Source organism: Bos indicus, chromosome 8 (assembly GCF_029378745.1).
Source record: "Bos indicus isolate NIAB-ARS_2022 breed Sahiwal x Tharparkar chromosome 8, NIAB-ARS_B.indTharparkar_mat_pri_1.0, whole genome shotgun sequence".
In the NCBI taxonomy this organism is placed as follows: domain Eukaryota; kingdom Metazoa; phylum Chordata; class Mammalia; order Artiodactyla; family Bovidae; genus Bos; species Bos indicus.
Genome location: NC_091767.1, coordinates 393990 through 414980, shown reverse-complemented (window position 1 = coordinate 414980; position 20991 = coordinate 393990). Strand labels below are relative to the sequence as shown.

The 20991-nt window shown below is 44.4% G+C and overlaps 1 protein-coding gene across 1 annotated transcript in view; it reads right to left on the bottom strand.

Annotated features, from left to right (window-relative positions):
* ANXA10 (annexin A10) overlaps window positions 1-20991 on the bottom strand; it is a 79310-nt gene that overhangs the window by 19922 nt on the left and 38397 nt on the right. Inside the window, exons 2-4 of the mRNA XM_019965640.2 lie at window positions 15685-15766; window positions 7141-7235; window positions 798-911 (exon numbers count right to left, since the gene is read on the bottom strand). Of these exons, the coding sequence (XP_019821199.2) occupies window positions 798-911; window positions 7141-7235; window positions 15685-15766 (291 nt within the window). The remainder of the gene's footprint in view (window positions 1-797; window positions 912-7140; window positions 7236-15684; window positions 15767-20991) is intronic.

The window sequence follows — 20991 nt, the reverse complement described above, 5'->3', positions numbered from 1 at the left end:
CATTTGGAAAGATCTGGAAAGATGTGAAAAGTCATCTGTCTCCCTTCCCTAGCCAACAAACCTCTGACAAATCTGTAATCAGTTTCTTTCATGACTGGCCTGTAAGAAAGAATTGTTCTCATCCTTTAGAAGCAAGATTTTGCTACATTTGAGCAGTAGTTTTGGTAAAGGACTAATTTAGGGTCACAAAAATATAGATGTCATCTATGTTTTGTCTCTGCCTCAGCATTACTGACTCATTACTTTATGAGCCCAATTTATACAATAGTTTAAAGAGATTCACAAGAATGCTAACATTTCCATGTAACATAGGAAGACAAACCAGCTGATGCTGCTGTTTAGTCACTAAGTTGTGCCCTACTTTTTGTGACCCCATGTACTGTAGCCTGCCAGGCTCCTCTGTCCATGGGATTCTCCAGGCAGGAATACTGGAGTGGATTGTCATGCCCTCCTCCAGGAATTCTTTCTGATCCAGAAATCGAACATGTGCCTGCTTCATTGGCAGGTGAATTCTTTGCCACTGAGCCATCAGGGAAGCTGAAAGCCATACTGGGGAAGAGACAAATGCAGACAGCCCCAAAAGAACCTCATTTCCTCTTTCCTCTTGGCAGCTCTGCACAGGGCCAGGTCATGGGTCTGAGTTTGCTCAAAAGAAGAGTCAAGTGATCCTGCTGCTGGGCTATGGAGGCTTCCCCTTTTCATGACAACCTCCTCTCCCCAAGCATTTCTCTTGTTTATGACATGCCCCCTTCCCTCCCTGATCACACGTGGCAGTATAACAGGGTGACCCGCTCTACCTTCATGGCGTGCCACAGCTCGTGGGCATCATATGAGGGTGGGGGGTACATGAGGCCAACCATGACGTCCTTGAAGTGATTGGAAAGCTTTTCCTTCAAATCCCCAACCAGGTCCTGTGCAGGGAAAACAAATACTTGCATTACACCACCTCTCAAGTTTGTGGGGAAAACGGGATAATTGCAGAACATCTTCTAGCGGGATGCCCTTCTCCTTGCCCCTTCACATAATAGCTAGTTTGGTTTGGGTTCACATGTGTGTGCGTGGGTTACATGAGATGATGGACTTGAGGGTTTGAAAATGAGTGATGTCACCGAGGAAACCAGAATTGAAAGAGACATGTGTATCCCAATGTTCATCACAGCACTGTTTATAATAGCCAGGATATGGAAGCAACCTAGATGTCCATCAGCAGATGAATGGATAAGAAAGCTGTGGTACATATACACAATGGAGTATTACTCCGCCATTAAAAAGAGTACATTTGAATCAGTTCTAATGAGGTGGGTGAAACTGGAACCTATTATACAGAGTGAAGTAAGCCAGAAAGAAAAACACCAATACAGTATACTAACGCATATATATGGAATTTAGAAAGATGGTAATGATAACCCTGTATGCGAGACAGCAAAAGAGACACAGATGTATAGAACAGTTTTTGGACTCTGTGGGAGAGGGAGAGGGTGGGATGATTCGGGAGAATGGCATTGAAATGTATAATATCATATAAGAAATGAATCGCCAGTCTGGGTTCGATGCAGGATACAAGATGCTTGGGGCTGGTGCACTGGGAGGACCCAGAGGGATGCTATGGGGAGGGTGGTGGGAGGGGGGTTCAGGATGGGGAACACGTGTACACCCGTGGTGGATTCATGTTGATGTATGGCAAAACCAAGGCAATACTGTAAAGTAATTAGCCTCCAATTAAAATAAATAAATTTAAATTAAAAAAGAAAAAGACTGCCGGTGGTGCCCAGGCGGGAGGTGGCCTGGGTTCAGTCCGGGCGGAGCATCAGCTGCGAGGTGGGTGGCTCGCCTGTGAGCCCCATCCGGTCTGCACAGCGAGGACAGCTCCTACCTCAGCGTTGACCTTACTAGACGGTGTTTGCTCAGGTGAAGTCCTTAACATGTTTTCTGGCTGGTATAAGGCACTCAAAAGGTCTTTTTTTCCCCCAAAATATTAGGTAATTTGCTGTAGGTTTAAAATGGCAGGTGCTAGCTGTGTTCTCTCTCCCGTCTTTTTTCTTTCTCTCCACCTCATTAGTTGTCTGTTCCCTTGTATTTCTCACAGCCTTTACAGTATCCAGTTGTCAGTGATTTCATGGCCTCTAACTTACGAATGCATCCCCAAACTGACGATTTTATGCCCAGTTACCACCGCAGCCTCGACCTCTCGTGGTCATCGCTCCTGCGGTCAGTGCCCAGGCCTCTGGAGCGCCCCCTTCTGCCCTCTCGTTTGCCCTCCCAGCACACCTGACAGGTGACCCTGGAACGTGCACATCAGCTAGTCACTTCTCTGCAGAAAGGCCCTTCCCCACTCCAAACTCTAGGATGAATTATAACTACTTTTGTGCAGCTCAGCTCAGAATATAGCAAACGTGCGGGTGTTTTAGGTGACGGTCTCCAGGGTGCTCAATGTGCCCGTGGTGGTCACATCCCTGCCCTCACCTCCTGCTGCTGCTATCCCTGCTCCCCACCCACTCCACCCCGCCGGCTTCCTGCAGCTCCTGGGTCTGCAGGCCCCTCCCTCAGGGTCCCGGCTTCCCATTCCTGTCACCTGCGTGTTCCTTTGCTGTCTGTGCCGTCGGCCTCCTTCATAGAGCCTGCTGTCACTCTTTACAATATGCCCTGGCCCCCAACACTGTTTATCACCAGGCTGCATCTTTTCTCCAGGGCACTAGTTCATTCTAACATGACATGCGTGCATGTGTGTGTTGTTTCAGTCGTGTCTGACTCTTTGTGACCTATGGACTGTAGCCTGCCAGGCTCCTCTGTCCTTGGAATTTCCCAGGCAAGAATACTGGAGGGGGTTGCCTTTTCCTTCTCCAGGGGATCTTCCTGACCCAGGGATCGAACCTGGATCTCTGAAGTCTCCTGCATTGTCAGGTGTGTTCTTTGCCACTAGTACCACCTGGGAAGCTCGCTGTGGTGGTGGCTCGTTTTTCAGGACATCAGAAGACAGTACTTTCATTAGAGAAAATAGATACTGAGTAACATGTTGAAGCAGCCAAACTTCTCAAGCTCAGAGCGGAGCCTTCAACTGCCTCGTCTAGTCAGCGTCTTAGATGCTCTCTGGAGGGGCAGACACAGCTTTGCAGATGCAGTCTTCTCAGGGTGCCTCTCCCCAGCCTGACTGCTGCTCTTTCCAGTTTGCCAAAGACTTGCCCCAAAGGGACTCTGTGGGCTTCACGGCCTGGGCCTAAACTAGGCTGGTGAGCGGGTGCTGTTCAAGCAGATCTGTTGGAGCTGCAGGTGGGCCGTGTCGCAGCAACTCCGATAGCTCCATTTAAACTAAAAATGACATGGCGGTTCCCTTTTCTTTCTTCCTTTTATCTTTACCTAATTGTGTGCACTCAGGGCAAGACAAAGGAGGACAGCCAGCACTCTGCTTGTTGGAATATGTTTTTAACTTCTATCGCTTTTCCTGCTGTTGTAAAAAGATACTTGCTATTGAAGCCATGTTGTAGACCTGTATGAAGTGTGACTGAGCAGTTGTCTTAATTCTGCCCGCCCAATAGTCATCCTGTAAACACTCGGGAAATTGTATATTACATTATAAAAACACTTGTGCAAGCTGCTTTGTCACTGTGCACTGGTAAGTAAATTTTTAAAAAACGTATTTACTTATATTGACATACAGTTGATTTACAATGTTGTATTAGTTTCAAGTATACAGCAGAGTGATTCCTTATAGGTTGCTACAAGATATTAAGTAGAGTTCCCTGTGCTATACAGTAAACTGTTGTTATTTATCTATTTTATTTACAGTGGTATCTATCTGTTAATCACAAACTCCTAATTTATCCCCCCCAACACCTTTCCCCTTTGATACTGTATGTTTATTTTCTATGTCTGTGAGTCTGTTTCTGTTTTCTATGTAGATTCATCTGTATTATTTTTAAGGATTCTATGTTTGTTTAAGTTATGTTAAGGATTCTATGTTTAAGTATATTCTATGTTTAAGATGGAGAAGGCAATGGCACCAGTACTCTTGGCTGGAAAATCCCATGGATGGAGGAGCCTGGTGGGCTGTAGTCCATGGGGTCGCTGAGGGTCGGACACGACTGAGCGACTTCACTTTCACTTTTCACTTTCATGCATTGGAGAAGGAAATGGCAACCTACTCCAGTGTTCTTGCCTGGAGAATCCTAGGGACGGGGGAGCCTAGTGGGCTATCGTCTATGGGGTCACACAGAGTCGGACACGACTGAAGCGACTTAGCAGCAGCAGCAGCATGTTTAAGATATCATACGGTATTTATCTTTCTCTGTTACTTCCTTTGGTATGATAATATCTCTTAAGTCCATCCATGTTGCTCCAAATGGCAGTATTTCATTTTTTATTTAATGGAGCAATATTCCATTGTACATATCACATCTTCTCTATCCATCCTTCTGTCATTGGACATTTAGGTTGTCTTATATATAAAAGTAATGTCTTGGCTACTATATGCTGCTATGGACATTGGGATGCACGTATCTTTTGAAATTAGAATTTTCTCCAGATATATGCCCAGGAGTGGGGTTACTGGATCGTAGGGTAACTGTTTTTAAGGAATCTCCATACTGCTCTCCATAGTGGCTGCACCAGTTTGTATCCTGGAGTATTACCTCAGGTGACCTTGCCCCCTGTAGGAACCACTGTCAGATTGCCCAGCCCTTCAGCTGGGGCAGTCCCCCCAGCCCAGGGGCATCCTGGGTCCCAGCTTGCATCGCCCTGGAGAGAACTGCTTTGGGTCAGGGTCTGGAGTGCCACGTTCCTCACACTGACCAGTGTGTTGGCTATGTTCCAAGGCTTCTCTCGTGTGTCTCGGGACTAGTAACAGCAGCTCATCTCTAATGTAAAGCATCAAATAGTAAGAAGTATTTATGGAATGTGCCCAGAACTGTAACTTATTCAGCAGCTAAGAGAGTAATTTCCTCTCATCTTTGTTATTCATGTTAATAAAAATCAATGGTTAGCATACAGGAAATCTATCAGCTCTCCCACAGGAAGGGAAAACTAGCCTTGTCCAGGTGGAAGAAGTCATTCTGAAAGTGAGCAGTGGGGGCGGTCAGGAAGCCATCCCCAAGGTCCGGCAGGGTGTCTGGGGGGCAGCCAGAGGAAGAAAGGAAGGAAATGGGACATTGAGGCAGTTTGTCAGTGTTTTATTTTTTTAACTGTTAAGTGTACCCTAATGTGATTTTTTTTCCTCCTTTTTATTTACAGGCAGAGTGGACTCCAGTGAATGCAGTTCCTGTTCTATATCAGACCCTGGCTGGACCCGTTCCCTGACTCCAGGAGGTGAAGGCTGAGGGGCGGGAGGTAAGGTCAGTCTGCACACCTGGCGGGGAGGGAGAGGTGGGGAGCCAGGCCTGTGCGCCGGCAGAACAGGATGTGGTGTAGCAGTCTTGGGGGGGTGTCTGGGGCTGCCTGAGTGTCCAGGTCCTGGGGGAGTGCACGGAGCCCTGGCCAGGCAGTTTGCGGACGTGCAGGGCCTCCTCTTGTTGCAGTGGGCAGAGCAAGAGGTGGCCAGTACAGCTTGAGGGTCAGAGTGCAGATGCTGGGCACTTGGTGAGAGGGGTGGGAGGATGGATTGAATTTGGTGCACAGGTGGGTATTTTGCAGGGGAATCGACATTAATGCTCTGGGATTAAAGCAAGACAGTGGAGTTTTAGGTTTGGACTCCTCCTGCCTTCAGTTTAGGGATACCCAGGGTAAGGTCCTGGGGCAGCAGCTTTGGCGGGGGGGAACCATTTCCAAATCCATCTGGGTACCACGTGGCAATGCCCAACTCAGGACCGTGTGAGCCAGGGACCCGCAGCAGTAAAAGTGACTAGGTAACTGACCTGATGGAGTCTCTCAAAGCCAAGGGGCCCCACTAGGTTCCTCTGAGGGTCCTCAAGTTCCCTGGAGGCCTGGGGCCCTAGCACAGGGGGTCTGACCATTCTGAGACCTTGGGCATGTGGTAAAGCCTCTTCCCTGGAGGATCCACTGTCTGAGAAGGTGCAAACGCCTCGTTTCTTAGGGGTTTTTTTTGGTCTGTTTTAGGGCCATTTTGTAGAGAGTGATAAAGTGTTGCTTTTACCTAAGTTAACCTTATCTATGAAAAGCACAGATGTATGTAAACTTTTGGGATAAGAAGTTACTGAAAATGACCTCTCTTACAGCAGTATGCATATTACAGCAATATTGGGTGACTGATGCTGCAACTTGTATAGCTTTTACATTTTCTTCCAAAGGAAAACTACTCCGGGTATCATAGGAACACAAGAAAAGGAACAGTTTTACCTAGAAAAACAACAACAACTGGTTTCCTACTATGGCTTAATTCAGCTAATTTCATGAGCAGTGGTGGCTTTTTAGATGTCATTCATTCTAAAGCAGAGAACGCCTTTGTTTTGTGTACTGTGGTTGTTCAGAGCCTGAGGTTTGGAGATGGACTAAATCTTTAAGAAATAGTCTTACGGAGAAAGAGTTACAGAGAAAGAGTGTTTCATCGATAATGGTCAGTTGACAAAAAGTAATTGCTATTACAGGTCCTTTTGGACTGAAGAGTTTTCATTTTTAATCTGTGGTTTAACCGCACAAAAAAGGAGAGAAATCCTTAATGGCACCTGCTTCAAAACCAGTGCATGATTACGAGTATTCTGGACGGTTCTATTGCCTGAAACTATTTTTGAGCACCATTCTTTTCTAATGGTCTTTAACTGTAGCTTTGGGAGGAAAAGCTAGTGGGGAAGCCACTTGGATAGAGATGCGGGTGAGGACCTCAGGAGAACTGCAGGAAAAGATCTTATTTCTGGGCCTGGGTCATTAGTTCCTGTGTGCCTTCCCTGGAGCTGAACATGGGGTGTTCGCAGGCAGTACCTAATTGGAACAGGTGGTGGTGCTGGGCTGTGAGAGCTTCTACTACATGAAATGAATGATTTCTAAGAAAGGGCTGGTGGGGTCACACATCACGTACAGGCACTTCTGATGTGTCTGTTCCCCACATTCTGTGCCACATGTTTGAGGCAGAGGAACTGTCCCTAATGTTCAGTAAAGTCAGACACCTTTGTGATCAGAGACTGGAGAGCATACCAGACCCTGTTTGGAGGTGTCTCAGAAGTTTGCCTGGAAACGAGAGGGGTTGGGGGGACTCACCCGGCTGAAGGCACCCAGGTAAGCCTCGGCGATCAACAGCCTCTGGGTGTTGCAGCGCTGGGTCAGGATGTCAATCAGCAGGTCTTTGTCACAGCCTGAAAGAGAGTTGTGTTGGTGAGTGAGTGAGTGCTGTGAGTGCCACACTGCAGGTAGGGAGAGCCCACGGTGCAAGGGTCAGGCCAGTGGGCCAGCTCGTCCCCTGGTGCTCCCAGTGGAGGGAGAAGGCCCAGCTTGAGTGGAAGTTTCAGGGTACCCCTGCTGCGGCCGAGGTGCCTTCTGCCTCCCCCTCTCCTGGTGCTACAGACTTTTCTTTTTTTAAAAGATTCAATAAAAATAGAGGGGAGGAGAGAATGTGGCCTTTCTCCCATCCCCTCCTACCCCACCAGCAAAAGGCTTCCCTGAACTCCACACTGATCTAGTTTGAACAGACCCCATGTCCTTCTCACCACACGGCTCCCAATGACTTACAACAGATGTGCATTGAGAGGAAAGTCACTGCTCTGGTCCTTCCAACAGCAGGTGAGATCACCAGGGTCCTTGGCTTTTTTTGGAGAAAGAATTCCCCACAGAAATGGGGTGAAGCAGGCACAGAGTTTATTGGCAGCACAGTTAGTACAAAGCGAACAAAGAAGCAGTTCATGTAGAGCAGGAGCAAAGCAGAAACACAGACCTAGAGAAGAGAGCAGCAAGGTCCCTAATGAGGAGTGTGCCAGAGATGTGATTTAAATCACTGATGTGGGGCACTTCTTCCAGGGCTCTGTTCCACTCTGGCCAGTTATCTCGCCTCTCTCCCCACATCTGACCTGTCCCAGGGCCCTCCCCATATACATGCTCACCTTTTAGCCAAGATGGATTCTAGCACAGAAGACTGTGGGAAGTCTGACAGCACTTATTATGATGTGAGAACTGGACCATAAAGAAGGTTGAGTACCGAAGAATTGATGCTTTCAAACTGTGGTGCTGGAGAAGACTCTCAAGAGTCCCTTGGACAGCATGGAAATCAAATTAGTCAATCTAAAGGAAATCAACCTTGAATATTCATTGGAAGGGCTGATGCTGGAGCTGAAGCTCAAACACTTTGACCACCTGATGCAAAGAGTCAACTCATTGAAAAAGACCCTGATGCTGGGAAAGATTGAAGGCAGGAGGAGGAGGGGACGACAGAGGATGAAACGGTTGGGTGGCATCACTGACTCAATGGACGTGAGTTTGAGCAAGCTCCAGGAGTTGGTGAAGGACAAGGAAGCCTGGTGTGCTGTAGTCCATGGGGTTGCAAAGAGTCTGACGTGACTGAGCGACTCAACAACAACATCATGGGATGGTGCCCCTCCCTTTCTGACCCCTGAGGAGCCTTCTTGTACACTTGTCCCTGGTGGGGCGGGGTCTAGTCTCCCTGACCTCAAGAGTGACAGAGGTGCTCATCCTCTCTCTTACTTCTGCAGAGCTCAGCTTCTGCCACTAACTCTGTCCTTGGAGTATCAGGGAAGACACAGCTCCAGTTTAACCCACCTGACAAACTCCAGCTGCTCTGCTCAGGGGCCCATCTGCCCCTTACTCAGTGCAGACCCTCCAGAGAAGCAAGAGCCTTGGGGGAGGGAGCTGTGAGAGGAGGGAATCAGGCCCCTGCTTGTAACAGAGGCCCTGCTCCTAGGCTCTGAGGCCTGCGCTTCCTCCTCCACCAACCCATCGACCTGGTAAAATGCCTGGATGTACAATTGCTGCAGGGAGATCTAGCTATAATTGTGGTGATAAAGAGCTGCCTGCCAGTGCAGGAGACATAAAAGATGCAAGTTCGATCCTCAGGTTAGAAAGATCTCCTGGAGCAGGAAATGGCAAATCACTCCATTTTTCTTGCCTGGAGAATCCCATGGACAGAGGACAGAGGTGGGCTGTAGTTCATGGGGTCGTAAAGAGTCGGACACGACTGGGCAGATTAGCATGCACACAGACAGTTACAGTAGTGACCAGGAAGACCTCAGGTGCCCCTCAACTTGACCAATATTTAGATAGACTTCTTCTTATCATAAGCCTTGGATCTTTTCTTTTCTTTTTTTCTGAGAGCATTTACTTTGGAAAATCTGTGGTTGTAAATTCTTTCTTTATTCCTTTGAGATGTAAATCTTCTCCCAACCACTTGCTGGAAGGCTAGAAATGCCTTCCTCAGGGCTTAGGACATACCCCTTTGAGCCCGCTGAGTAAGACAGTTGCTGTCCCCGGGCCCTGTGGCAGGATGCACCCTCAGCACCAGTGGGCAGACTTAGATATCCTCATTGCATGACCGGGCCCCCAACCTGCGTCCTCTGAACCACTCACTAGCTCAGCCCAGGGCTCAGACCTTACCCGCCTTTGTCCCAGAGGAGCTGGGGCCAGTCTCTCTCCTTTGGTAAGGGCATCCTGGCCTGTTGAGTGGTGTGCGGTACAGTTTTTCTCTGACAAATGATGGAGATGAGTATAAAAGCGAGTTGAAGCACTGGGATGTTAAGCAGATCATGTTTTGGGGATTTAACGCCATCCTGGAAATGCTGGGCTCATAGGAAGGTAGTGAGTTGGCTGTGGAAACGTGCAGTGAGCAAGGGTGAGGATTGGGTAAAGGTGCACGGTGGGTCTCTGAAGATCCAGAGTGGGGTGGGGTGTCTTTTCATGTGAGAGAGAGGGTCTGGCAGTGGCAGAGTGGAGGTGGGGAGGCAGAGAATCTTCTTCAAAGACTGGAATTTCAGATTTGTGACAAAGACGTAGCCTGAAGTGAAGTGACACCGAGCAGCAGGGTGTCCAGCCTCCCGGGTTACGTCCTGGACCCAAGGTATGTGAGATGGTTCCAGAGGAGTCTGTTGACCAAGTGATCCAAAATGAATGTAGCTTTAATAAGCAGCAGAAGGTTTTTTTGTGTTGACCATCTGGTGATGTCCATGTGTAGAGTTGTCTCTAGTGTTGTTGGAAGAGGGCGTTTGCTATGACCAGTGTGTTCTCTTGGCAAAACTCTGTTAGTTTCATTCTGTACTCCAAGGCCAACCTTGCCTGTTACTCCAAGTATCTCTTGTCTTCCTGCTTTTGTATTCTAGTCCCCTATGATGAAACGGACATCATTTTTATTTATTTATTTATTTATTTTTTGGTGTTAGTTCTAGAAGGTCCTGTAGGTCTTCATAGACTTCGATCTCTTTGACGTTAGTGTTTGGGGCATAGACTTGTATTACTGTGATATTGAATTGTTTACCTTGGAAACGAACAGAGATCATTCTGTAGTTTTTGAGATTGCGCCCAGGTACTGCATTTTGGACTCATTTGATGACTGTGAGGGCTACTCCATTTCTTTTAAGGGATTCTTGTCCACAGTAGTAAAATGATTGTTATCTGAATTAAATTCATGCATTCTAGTCTGTTTTAGTTCACTGATTCCTAAAATATTGATGTTGGGTCTTACGAAGCATTACTATTAACAAAGCTAAAGGAGGTGATGGAATTCCAGCTGAGCTAATTTCAAATCCTAAAAGATGATGTTGTGAAAGTGTTGTACTAATATGTCAGAAAATTTGGAAAACCCAGCAGTGGCCACAGAACTGGAAAAGGTCAATTTTCATTCCAATCCCAAAGAAAGGCAATGCCAAAGAATGTTCAAACTACCACACAATTGCACTTATTTCACATGCTAACAAGGTTATGCTCAAAATCCTTCAAGCTAAGCTTCACACAGTGACCCTAGAACTCCCAGATATTCCAGCTGAATTTAAAAAAGGTGGAGGATCAAATTGCCAACATCCATTGGATTGTAGAAAAGCAAGTGAGTTCCAGAAAAACATCTACTTCTGCTTCATTGACTATGTTAAAGCCTTTGCCTGTGTGGATCACAACAAACTGGAAAATTCTCAAAGAGATGAGAATACCGTATTTCCTTACCTGCCTCCTGAGAAACCTGTATGCAGGTCAAGAAGCAACAGGTAGAACTGGACATAGAACAACAGACCGGTTCCAAATTGGGAAAGGAATACGTCAAGGCTGTATATTGTCACCCTGCTTATTTAACTTATATGCAGAGTTCAGTTCAGTTCAGTCCTCAGTCCTGTCCAACTCTTTGTGACCCCATGGACTGCAGCATGCCAGGCTTCTCTGTCCATCACCAATTCCTGGATCTTGCTCAAATGTATGTCTGTCAAGTCGGTGATGTCATCCAACCATCTCATCCTCTGTTGTCCCCTTCTCCACCTGCTTTCAATCTTTCCCAGCATCAGGGTCTTTTCCAATGAGTCAGTTCTTCGCATCTGGTGGCCAAAGTATTGGAGCTACAGCTTCAGCATCAGCCCTTCTAGTGAATATTCAGAACTGATTTCCTTTAGACAGAGTACATCATGCAAAATGCTAGGCTGGATGAAGCACAAGCTGAAAAAAAGACTGCTTGGAGAAGTATCAATAACCGCAGATATGCAGATGATATCACCTTTATGGTGGAAATGGAAGAGGAGCTAAAGAGCCTCTTGATGAAGGTGAAAGAGGAGAGTGAAAAGGCTGGCTTAAAACTCAGCATTCAAAAAACTAAGATCATGTCATCTGGTCCCATCACTTCATGGCAAATAGATGGGGAAACAGTGGAAACAGGGACAGACTTTATTTTCTTGGGCTCCAAAATCACTGCAGATGGTGACTGCAGCCATGAAATTAAAAGACGCTTACTCCTTGAAAGAAAAGCTATGACAAACCTAGACAGCATGTTAAAAAGCAGAGACATTACTTTGCTAACAGAGTTCCATCTAGTCAAAGCTATGGTTTTTCCAGTAGTCACATATGGATGTGAGAGTTGGACTATAGAGAAGGCTGAGCATTGAAGAATTGATACTTTTGAACTGTGGTGTTGGAGAAGACTCTCAAGAGTCCCTGGGACTACAAAGAGATCAATCCAGTCAATTCTAAAGGAAATCAATCCTGAATATTCATTGGAAGGACTGATGCTAAAGCTCCAATACTTTGGCCACCTGATGTGAAGAGCAGACTTACTGGAAAAGATCCTGATACTGGGAAAGATTGAGAGCAGGAGGAGAAAGGAACAACAGAGAATGAGATGGTTGGATGACATCACCGATTTGATGGACATGAGTTTGAGCAAGCTCCAGGAGATGGTAATAGACAGTGAAGCCTGGTGTGCTGCAGTCCATAGGGTGGCAAAGAGTCAAGCAACTGAACAACAAATAAGATTTTTCAGTTATATATACATACTGATTTTTGCTATCATCACACATAATTATTATAATGTGATTTTTGTTGTTATCCTGTTGGAATTATCCACAATACACCTCTCTGAATTACTCTCCATTTTTCAAAGTTCATAGCAATTCTGGCTCATTTATTCTTTTAGAAGTATTTAAAAATATTTTCATATGGATCTCAAAAATGTTATTCAAATATCAATTAAAATAACTGTAAACTTAGGAATCAATTTAGAGAAGTCACTAACATATCTGTTGAATTATTTATGTGTTTTTCTTTTCTAAAAGACTTAGTAAACATTTGTATAGTTTTTGTAAATTACAAGAAACTTTATTTGGTTAGAATTATTCATATTTGTATTTCTATCAATATTTCAAATTATATTATTTTTATTTTGGTCTTAACAGAATAATTCCTTAATGAAATAGATGATATTGAACTTCATGTGGACCTTGTGTTCAGAAAAATTATTGAACTCTCATGCTGCTGCTGCTGCTAAGTTGCTCAGTCGTGTCTGACTCTGTGCGACCCTATGGACAGCAGCCCACCAGGCTCCTCTGTTCATGAGATTCTCTAGGCCAGAACACTGGAGTGGGTGCCATTTCCTTCCCCTGAACTCTCATACTTCTAATAATTTTTTACTGGATTACCTTGGATTTTGAAATTTGCTGATAATGTCTGCTGCAGAAACAAAGAATTTTGACTTATTCTTTAGACAGTGTGTCTTTTTCTCTTTCTTGTCCTATTGCATTAGGGCCAGGAATTCCTAAATAATTCCTACTTGATGGTTTAACAGAAAAGCATAGCGTAATGATCCTTACCAATTTTATGGGCTTGTATGATGTATGGTTGATTCTTGTTATTCATGATGTGTTTCTACAAAGTCACCATGAATATGAGTTAGTAGATACTGAATGGTTACTTCCAGGGGAGATACAGGAAAACTCAGCCACAAGGTGTAAAGGGACACTTCCTCCACCTGTATAAATAGTGTCTACACACACTCTACAGCTCACACCACATTATTGCTGAGTAAGGGCAGAGGCAGGTAGTGGCGGATCTAATTTAAGTAGCACCGAGGGTCCCACAGAGATTCGTTTTGTCTTGTGGGCAGCTTTGCCATGATTTAGGCATGTAGGTCAAAGATAGTTCCCGTTGTCCAGGATCTGACAGGGATGGTCTGGAAGTTACATGTGCTAACTGAGACAAAATAAACACAGGTACTCTGTGTTCTAAGCATCCATGGGCGGGGGCAGCAGCTGGTCACAGCTGGGGCTTGGCAAGTGCACTGTTAGAGACGTTACCTGGGAGGCACTGCTTTTCCTCGGTGAACTGTTACACACTGTAAGACACATTTTATTAAAACAACTCCCTTTCATTTGCATCAGACCATATTTTTGCTTTCTGATTTTTCTAAGTATTAATAAAACACAGAGCCAAGTCAAAAATCATCAAGTAGGATTACATCAAACTCAAAAGCTTCTGCAAAGGAAAAGACTACAGTTAACAGTACTGCATTGCATAGTTGAAAGCTCCTGAGAGAGTAATCAGTGAATGTTCTCAGCATAATAACAAAAATGGTAATTATGCGATGAGAAGGATGTGTAAGCTAACCTTACTGGGTTAACCATTTAGCAACATGCATGTCAAATCATCATGTGTACATACACCTTGAACTTACACTGTTGTATGTCAGTTATGTCTCAGCAAAGCTGGAAAGAACCCACAGTAGCCAAGGAGAACACTCGCAGTTGTCATTTTTGGTTGAACTTTGCCAGGAGCATCCAAGCGTGTTGACCTGTGTCCTTGCTCTATCACCCTGAGGCATGCCTGAGCTGTCACATGCAGAACCTCCTGGAATCCTTCAGCTAAAACACTGACAAGCAAAAAGCTGCAAGGGTCGAAGTGAATCTGAATTCTGACCCTAAAATTGCAATGACAAGAAAACTGAAACTGGTGCAAAGAAAAAAACTTTTTTTTCAATGAGTAGATTTCTCTGATCTATAGTTTTAAAGCAAAATATTCTCCAGAAGGAAGAGTTCATCCATAACTTTCTATTACCCTGCCTTTAGATTTTTCTAGTGATGATTGATATTTCAAAAGGAATGGAAGCAGTGCAGATTCTTAAAGTGGACTTCAGAGCATATTCAAGTTCTTGATTGTTTTCCTCTGGGGTCCTGCTAGTGGACACACGCACACACACACAAACACACAGACACACAGACACACACATACACATAGTATCGCTCTCATAAAAGCAACCTTGTCTTCCAAGCTGACAGTTCGCTTTCTCCTGAAAGGCTTTGTATGTTTGGTGCAAATGTTCTGGTGTCAGTGTTTATCTCCCTGCTCACCAGCAGTCTCCTTCGCACAGGTTGACGTCTCACAGCTCTGTGTTGAATCCTAAGGATTAAATCCTTTTTTTAAAAAAACTCAACAACTTCCCCCTTCTCTCTACATTTCTTTCCTAAACTCTTGTTCGTTCATTGGACATCCACTTCTAAGGTGGGCGACCCCGCCTCCCCACCCTGAGAGCTCACAGACTGATCTGCAGTTGACCTAGGTGGACAGGCTGGGTGAGTGGGGGTGGGGGCAGGGCCGTGCAGAAGGAGGTGTCTGGCCTGATGAGTCTGGAGGATAAAGAAGGGCTATAAAGAGGACGGCTCACTTGAGGGGGTTCCTGAAAGATGAGAATTTGAATGCCAAGTGGATGGGAGAAGAAAACAGCCTTCCAGGTGGGGTGGGGGAGCAGTGGGGTGGGGTGGGGGTTGCTGGGCAAGTTTGCAGGATGTAGAGGAGCTGCCCCTGGGAAACAGCAGAAATAGGGCTGGTTTAGCTGGATATGGAGGTCCCAAAGGAAACAGGCTAGAAAACAGACAGTGAGAAAAGATGCTTATCCCAGATAAAGTTTTTGACTTAAGAATTTCATTGAATAGTAGTGGTGAGACACTTAAGAATTTAAGGCAAAAATATATTGATCAGATGTGCAATGGTGAAAAGCAATTCTGTTCATCTTTTCTATTTTTTTTATTCTATTTCTTTGCCCAGCTTTTTGTTTGAATCTGTGTTTCCCTTCTGTAGGGCTTCCATGGTGGCTCAGATGGTAAAGAATTTGCCTGCAGTGCAGGAGAGCGGGTTCAACCCCTGAGTTGGGAAGATCCCCTGGAGAAGGAATGCAACCCACTCCAGTATTCTTGCCTGGAGGATCCATGGACAGAGGAGTCTGGTGGGCTACAGTCCATGGGGTTGCAGAGTCAGACATGATTGAGTGAGCATGCACACAGTCATAAAATAATGTGAAAACACAGAAAAAATGACCCCAAAGGAGTTAGACATCCCCAGGCTCACCGAATCCCTGGAGTGCACCTCCCAGCAACTCAGCATCCAGCACGGGGTTGAAATTCGGAGCTGGGAAGATGGTACCCTGAACCTGATGGGGAGGGTCAAAGAGAGAGAGGAATTGGGTAATTCTCACCAAAGACTTCAGCGTGTTTTTCATATAAATAAAGACAAAAGTACATTCTATATGTTTGAATTACTCTAAGACACACACATGGGTATTTTAAACAGATGTGTTATTTGTATGTCAGTTGCGGTGACTTAGTTGTGTTCTTTTCAATCCCCTGTTCTCTCCTGTATTGGGATCTAGAAACTGAGAAACTAGAACTGATAGTAGAAAAGTGTAAGAATCAAATAAATACATGTCTTCTTAGTAAACAGTAAGCATTTTCTTAGGAATTGGAGACTACTTAGAAATTGAAAAGAGAACCCTATTATGGGGCTTCATTCCATTTAAATGCTGCTGCTGCTGCTGCTAAGTCGTTTCAGTCGTGTCTGACTCTGTGCGACCCCATAGACGGCAGCCCACCTGTCCCTGGGATTCTCACCAGGCAAGAACACTGGAGTGGGTTGCCATTTCCTTCTCCAACACATGAAAGTGAAAAGTCAAAGTGAAGTCGCTCAGTCATGTCCAACTCTTAGCGACCCCATGGATTGCAGTCTACCAGGCTCCTCCGTCCATGGGATTTTCCAGGCAATAGGACTGGAGTGGGGTGCCATTGCCTTCTCTGCCATTTAAATGAGTTACAGATTAATCCTTTGTCGCTTCATTTGCAAATATTTTCTCCCATTCTGACTGATATCTTCCCCTCTTGTTTATGATTTCCTTTGCTGTAAGCTTTTAAGTTTACGTAGGTCCCGTTTGTTTATTTTTGCTTTTCTTTTCATTTCTCTAGGAGGTGGGTCAAAAAAGATCTTGCTGTGGTTTATGTCAGAACATGTTTTTCCTAGGTTTTTCTCTAATAGTTTTATAGTGTCTGGTCTTATATTTAGGTCCAAGCCAGAAAGAAAAAAATAAATATTCACACATATACGTGGAATCTAGAAAAATGATACAGATGAACTTATTTGCAGAGCAGAAATAGAGACACAGATGTAGGAGATAGACTTGTGCACGTCGGGGTGAGGGGAAGGGGGACAAGCTGACAGAGTAGCGTTGACATGTATAAATGGTTGTTTGTTGTTCCTCACTAAGTCGTGGCTGCCTCTTTGTGACCCCAGTGGACTGTAGCACGTCAGGCCTCCTTGTCCACCATCTTCTGGAGTTTGCCCAAGTTCATGTCCATTGAATCAGTGACGCCATCCAACCATCTCATTCTCTGCTACTCTCTTCTCCTTTTGCTTTCAATCTTTCCCAGCATCAGAGTCTTTTTCAATGAGTTGGCTGTTCACATCAGGTTGCCAAAGGATTGGAGCTTCAGGTACCATGTGTAAAACAGATAGCCAGTGGGAAGCTGCTGTAGAGCACAGGGAGCTCAGCTCGGTGCTCTGTGATGACCTAGAGGGGTGGGAGGAGGAGGCGAGGGAGGTCCCAGAGGGAGGGGTATATGTACACACGTGGCTGATTCACTTCACTGTACAGAAGAAACTAACGCTACATTGTAAAGCAACTATACCCCAATAAAAAATAAACAATGAGTTAGAAGTGGCAGTTACCAGTACAGCTTTAAAAAAAAAATTCAGGGGCCCTAAAGTCATATTATAGAAAATTGAAATATTGAATCTAGAATCGAAATTCACAAAAATCTAGATGATGCAGGTAGAGTGGAGGTTTTTTGGCAGAAACTTGCAGGTGCAGAGGAAGCCATGAGCTTCCGAAGCCCCTCCTTTTACACTCTGTCGTGTGCCGATAGTAGAGTGACTCTGCATCCCTTATTGAGTCCGAGCCAGCAGCACTGGGCTGGGTAGGAGCACACGCCAAGCAGTAACCACCAGTTCAGGTGTGCTGAGAAGGGGAGCTCCCCCCGTTTGTTGTGAGTTTGCCCAGAAATGATGGGCAAAGAGCCTTCCCATGGTGACGAGTCTCTGGGCCCTTGAGCAGGCAGCTTCACAGAGCAATTCTGTTGAACACACAACATTCTGGGGCCCATGGTCTAAGAGCAGAAAATTAATTAATTGATGAGCCTGGTTTCTAGTCTTAAGAAACATGCATATACCACTGCCAAAAGATTAATGAAAAGATTTTGGGGGGAGTAAGAGCACTGTTCACCTGTGTTAAAGCTAAGAATTAAATTCAATTTGTGTTCCACTTGACCGATATTAATAAGTTTTTATACTCAGAGGCACAAACGTGTCTGTGAAACATTCTTTTTAAATCCTAGATGGACAGATGTGTGATTAAAATACGGACATAGTTTAGGACCTTAGGATGCCCACGTGTGTGTCTGCACTCCAATGTCCAGTTCACTTCTGAATCAGTGAAAGTGAAAGTCGCTCAGTTGTGTCTGACTCTTTGCGACCCCAGGGACTATACAGTCCATGGGATTCTCCAAGCCAAAATACTGGAGTGGGTAGCCTTTCCCTTCTCCAGGGGATCTTCCCAACTCAGGGATCGAACACAGGTCACCTGCATTGCAGGCAGATTCTTTACCAGCTGAGCCACAAGGGAAGCCCAGGGATACTGGAGTGGGTAGCCTATCCCTCCTCCAGCGGGTCTTCATGACCTAGGAATTGAACTGGGGTCTCCTACATTGCAGGTGGATTCTTTACCAGCTGAGTTATGAGGGATATCTCAAGCTTATTGGCGATGACCCAGAACTTACTTTTCTTGAGCCAACCCTCATTTCTATACACTATTGCATAGGAGACGATATGAGTTTTATTTCCCTATTCACTATCACCCCTGAGAATGAAACTCTATTAAGAAAATAGACTTCGGTTTTTCTTTCAGTCACTAAATTGAGTTCAGAAAGCAGACTCTAAGTTAAACTCCTAGATTGAGTTCTCTTCACCTCGGTTATTTTCTTTTGAATCTTATAATCCTAAAGCAATTTAAGATTTAAACTTTTGAAAGATAAGCCCTGCCTTTAAATGTGAAATTTATTCTCTGCTCTTTGTCACTGTCTTTTACTAAGTCCCTTTTGTCTGCGTAGCTTTTTCTCAGGTTTTTCCATTGGGAAAACTAAAGGCTCATTGAGGCATGTTCATTGTAGGAGTTAGAAGGCTGTTGCACAGGTCTTGGGTGACAATGCCATTCATTGCCTGGTGACCTCGGTCTTGCTGCAAGCTCTCAGACAAAGGACTGTCTTATTTATTTATTTTTTAATTATGGGAGTATAATTGCTTTACAGTGTTTTGTTAGTTTTTGTTGTACAATGAAGTAAATCAGCTACATATATATACATACAGCCTCTTGAACCTCCCTCCCAACCCCCTATCCCACCCCTCCAGGCCGTCACAGAGCACGAGCTGAGCTCTCTGTGCTTTACAGACGCTTCCCACTGGCCATCTGCTTATGTGTCAGTCCCAGTCTCCCAGTTTGTTCCTGTCTTAAAAGTGTAAAAGAGAAAATGTATTTGGAAACAGTGAGACATATTGTTACATATGAGTAAGTAGCCTAGGCCATCTCATCTCTGAAGGTACAAACGTCCACCACAAAGCAGAGCATTTCATTCCTGGCTGGACTAGGGTCCTCCAGAATTCCGACTGGAGTGAATGCTATAAAATAAAACTATTCATATATTTTGCAAAAGAAAAAAAAAAAAAAGGCACACACACACAGAGCTCTAAAAGTAATACATAAGGAAAGTTGTTCACTCGCTAACTTGTGTCTGACTCTTTGTGACCCCATGGACTGCAGCATGCCAGGCTTTCCTATCCTCCACTATCTCCTGGATTTTGCTCAAACTCATGTCCATTGAGTCAGTGATGCCATCCAACCATCTCACCCTCTGTTGCCCCCTTCTCCTCTTGAACTGTCTATAGTGATTTATTAGACAAAATTTGTATGTGAAATAAAAATCCACAGTTTTTTCTTCATAGTTTTTTTAAATCCTCACACAGACTACTAATACAATGTATTTTTACAACATAATGCAAAAATTATTTCTTTCTGTTTACACTTCTTGTCTCTTTTGCCACTTAAAGTACTCTCCTTATCTATTCGTCTTAGAAAACACTAAAAATGTTTTAGAAGTAAATTCAACACTAAAAGTAAAAAAGAAATTGTGAATAGTCAGTAATTCAAACAACAGTTTTCTAGCGAGCTCTTGTCATTCATGCCCACTTATATAGCATGTTAAATCATTATATTCATTTCATATCAATTATTATGTTTCAGTTAAGCTTGGAGTCAGCAACATTGTTTCATGTAAGGTACCTACTTAGGGTTCCTTGGAATGCTGCCCTCTTCTTTTAATGGTCATGTTTCCTTGTTTCATTGAGATGTAACTGACATGTGGCCTTGTGCACAATGTGATATGATGTCTGTGTGTGTGGTGAAGTGCTCCCCTCAGTACAGTTAGTTGGCACATCTGCCACCTCACATGGTCTGTCTTTCTTCTGATGAGGAAACTTGAGACCTGCTCTCTTAGATGTTGTTGTTGCTTAGTTGCTTCAGTCGTGTCTGACTTTGGGACCCCATGGACTGTAGCCCACCAGGCTCCTCTGTCCATGGGGTTCTCCAGTCAAGAATACTGGAGTGGGTTGCCATTCCCTCCTCCTGGGGATCTTCCAAACCCAGGGATCAAACCTGCATCTCTAATATCTCCTGCATTGGCAAGAGTGAAAGACTGTTATGTTAGGTATTTTTCAGAATGTATGCCTCTTAAAGTGAAGTCCCTTTTAATATAAGTGTTCCTAATTTGTTCACATCTTAGAGCAAATTGGAAATTTTGAAAAAGTGGACACTTTCCAATGTGACATAAAAAATAATGCATCTATCCACAAAAATTTTTTTTTGCCTTGAAAATTGACAGATTTAGACATAGTGTCACTTAAAAATAAGTCCTAATGCCTGTCATTTCCACTTGAATTCTTACCGCAAGGTAAGCAGAATATGATCTTGACTTCTACTCATTTGTGAATTTAGATTTTTGACAGAGGAATGAAACATACTCCCTTTTAAAAAGACAGAACAAACTGCTTCATCAATTCACTATGCAGAAGGTTATGAGTAATTTGTAAATTTAAAATTGGTTCCAGAACCTACTCCCCTGAGTGAATAATGAATGGATTTCTTCAAGTGACAGAAAAATTTCAGAATTATCTGGAACTGAATACAGACTGGAAGACTCACAGATTGCTCATAAAGTTGATAAAAACATCTTAATCATCTCATATCAATAGGTGCATGGATCAGTGCATATTTCATCTCTT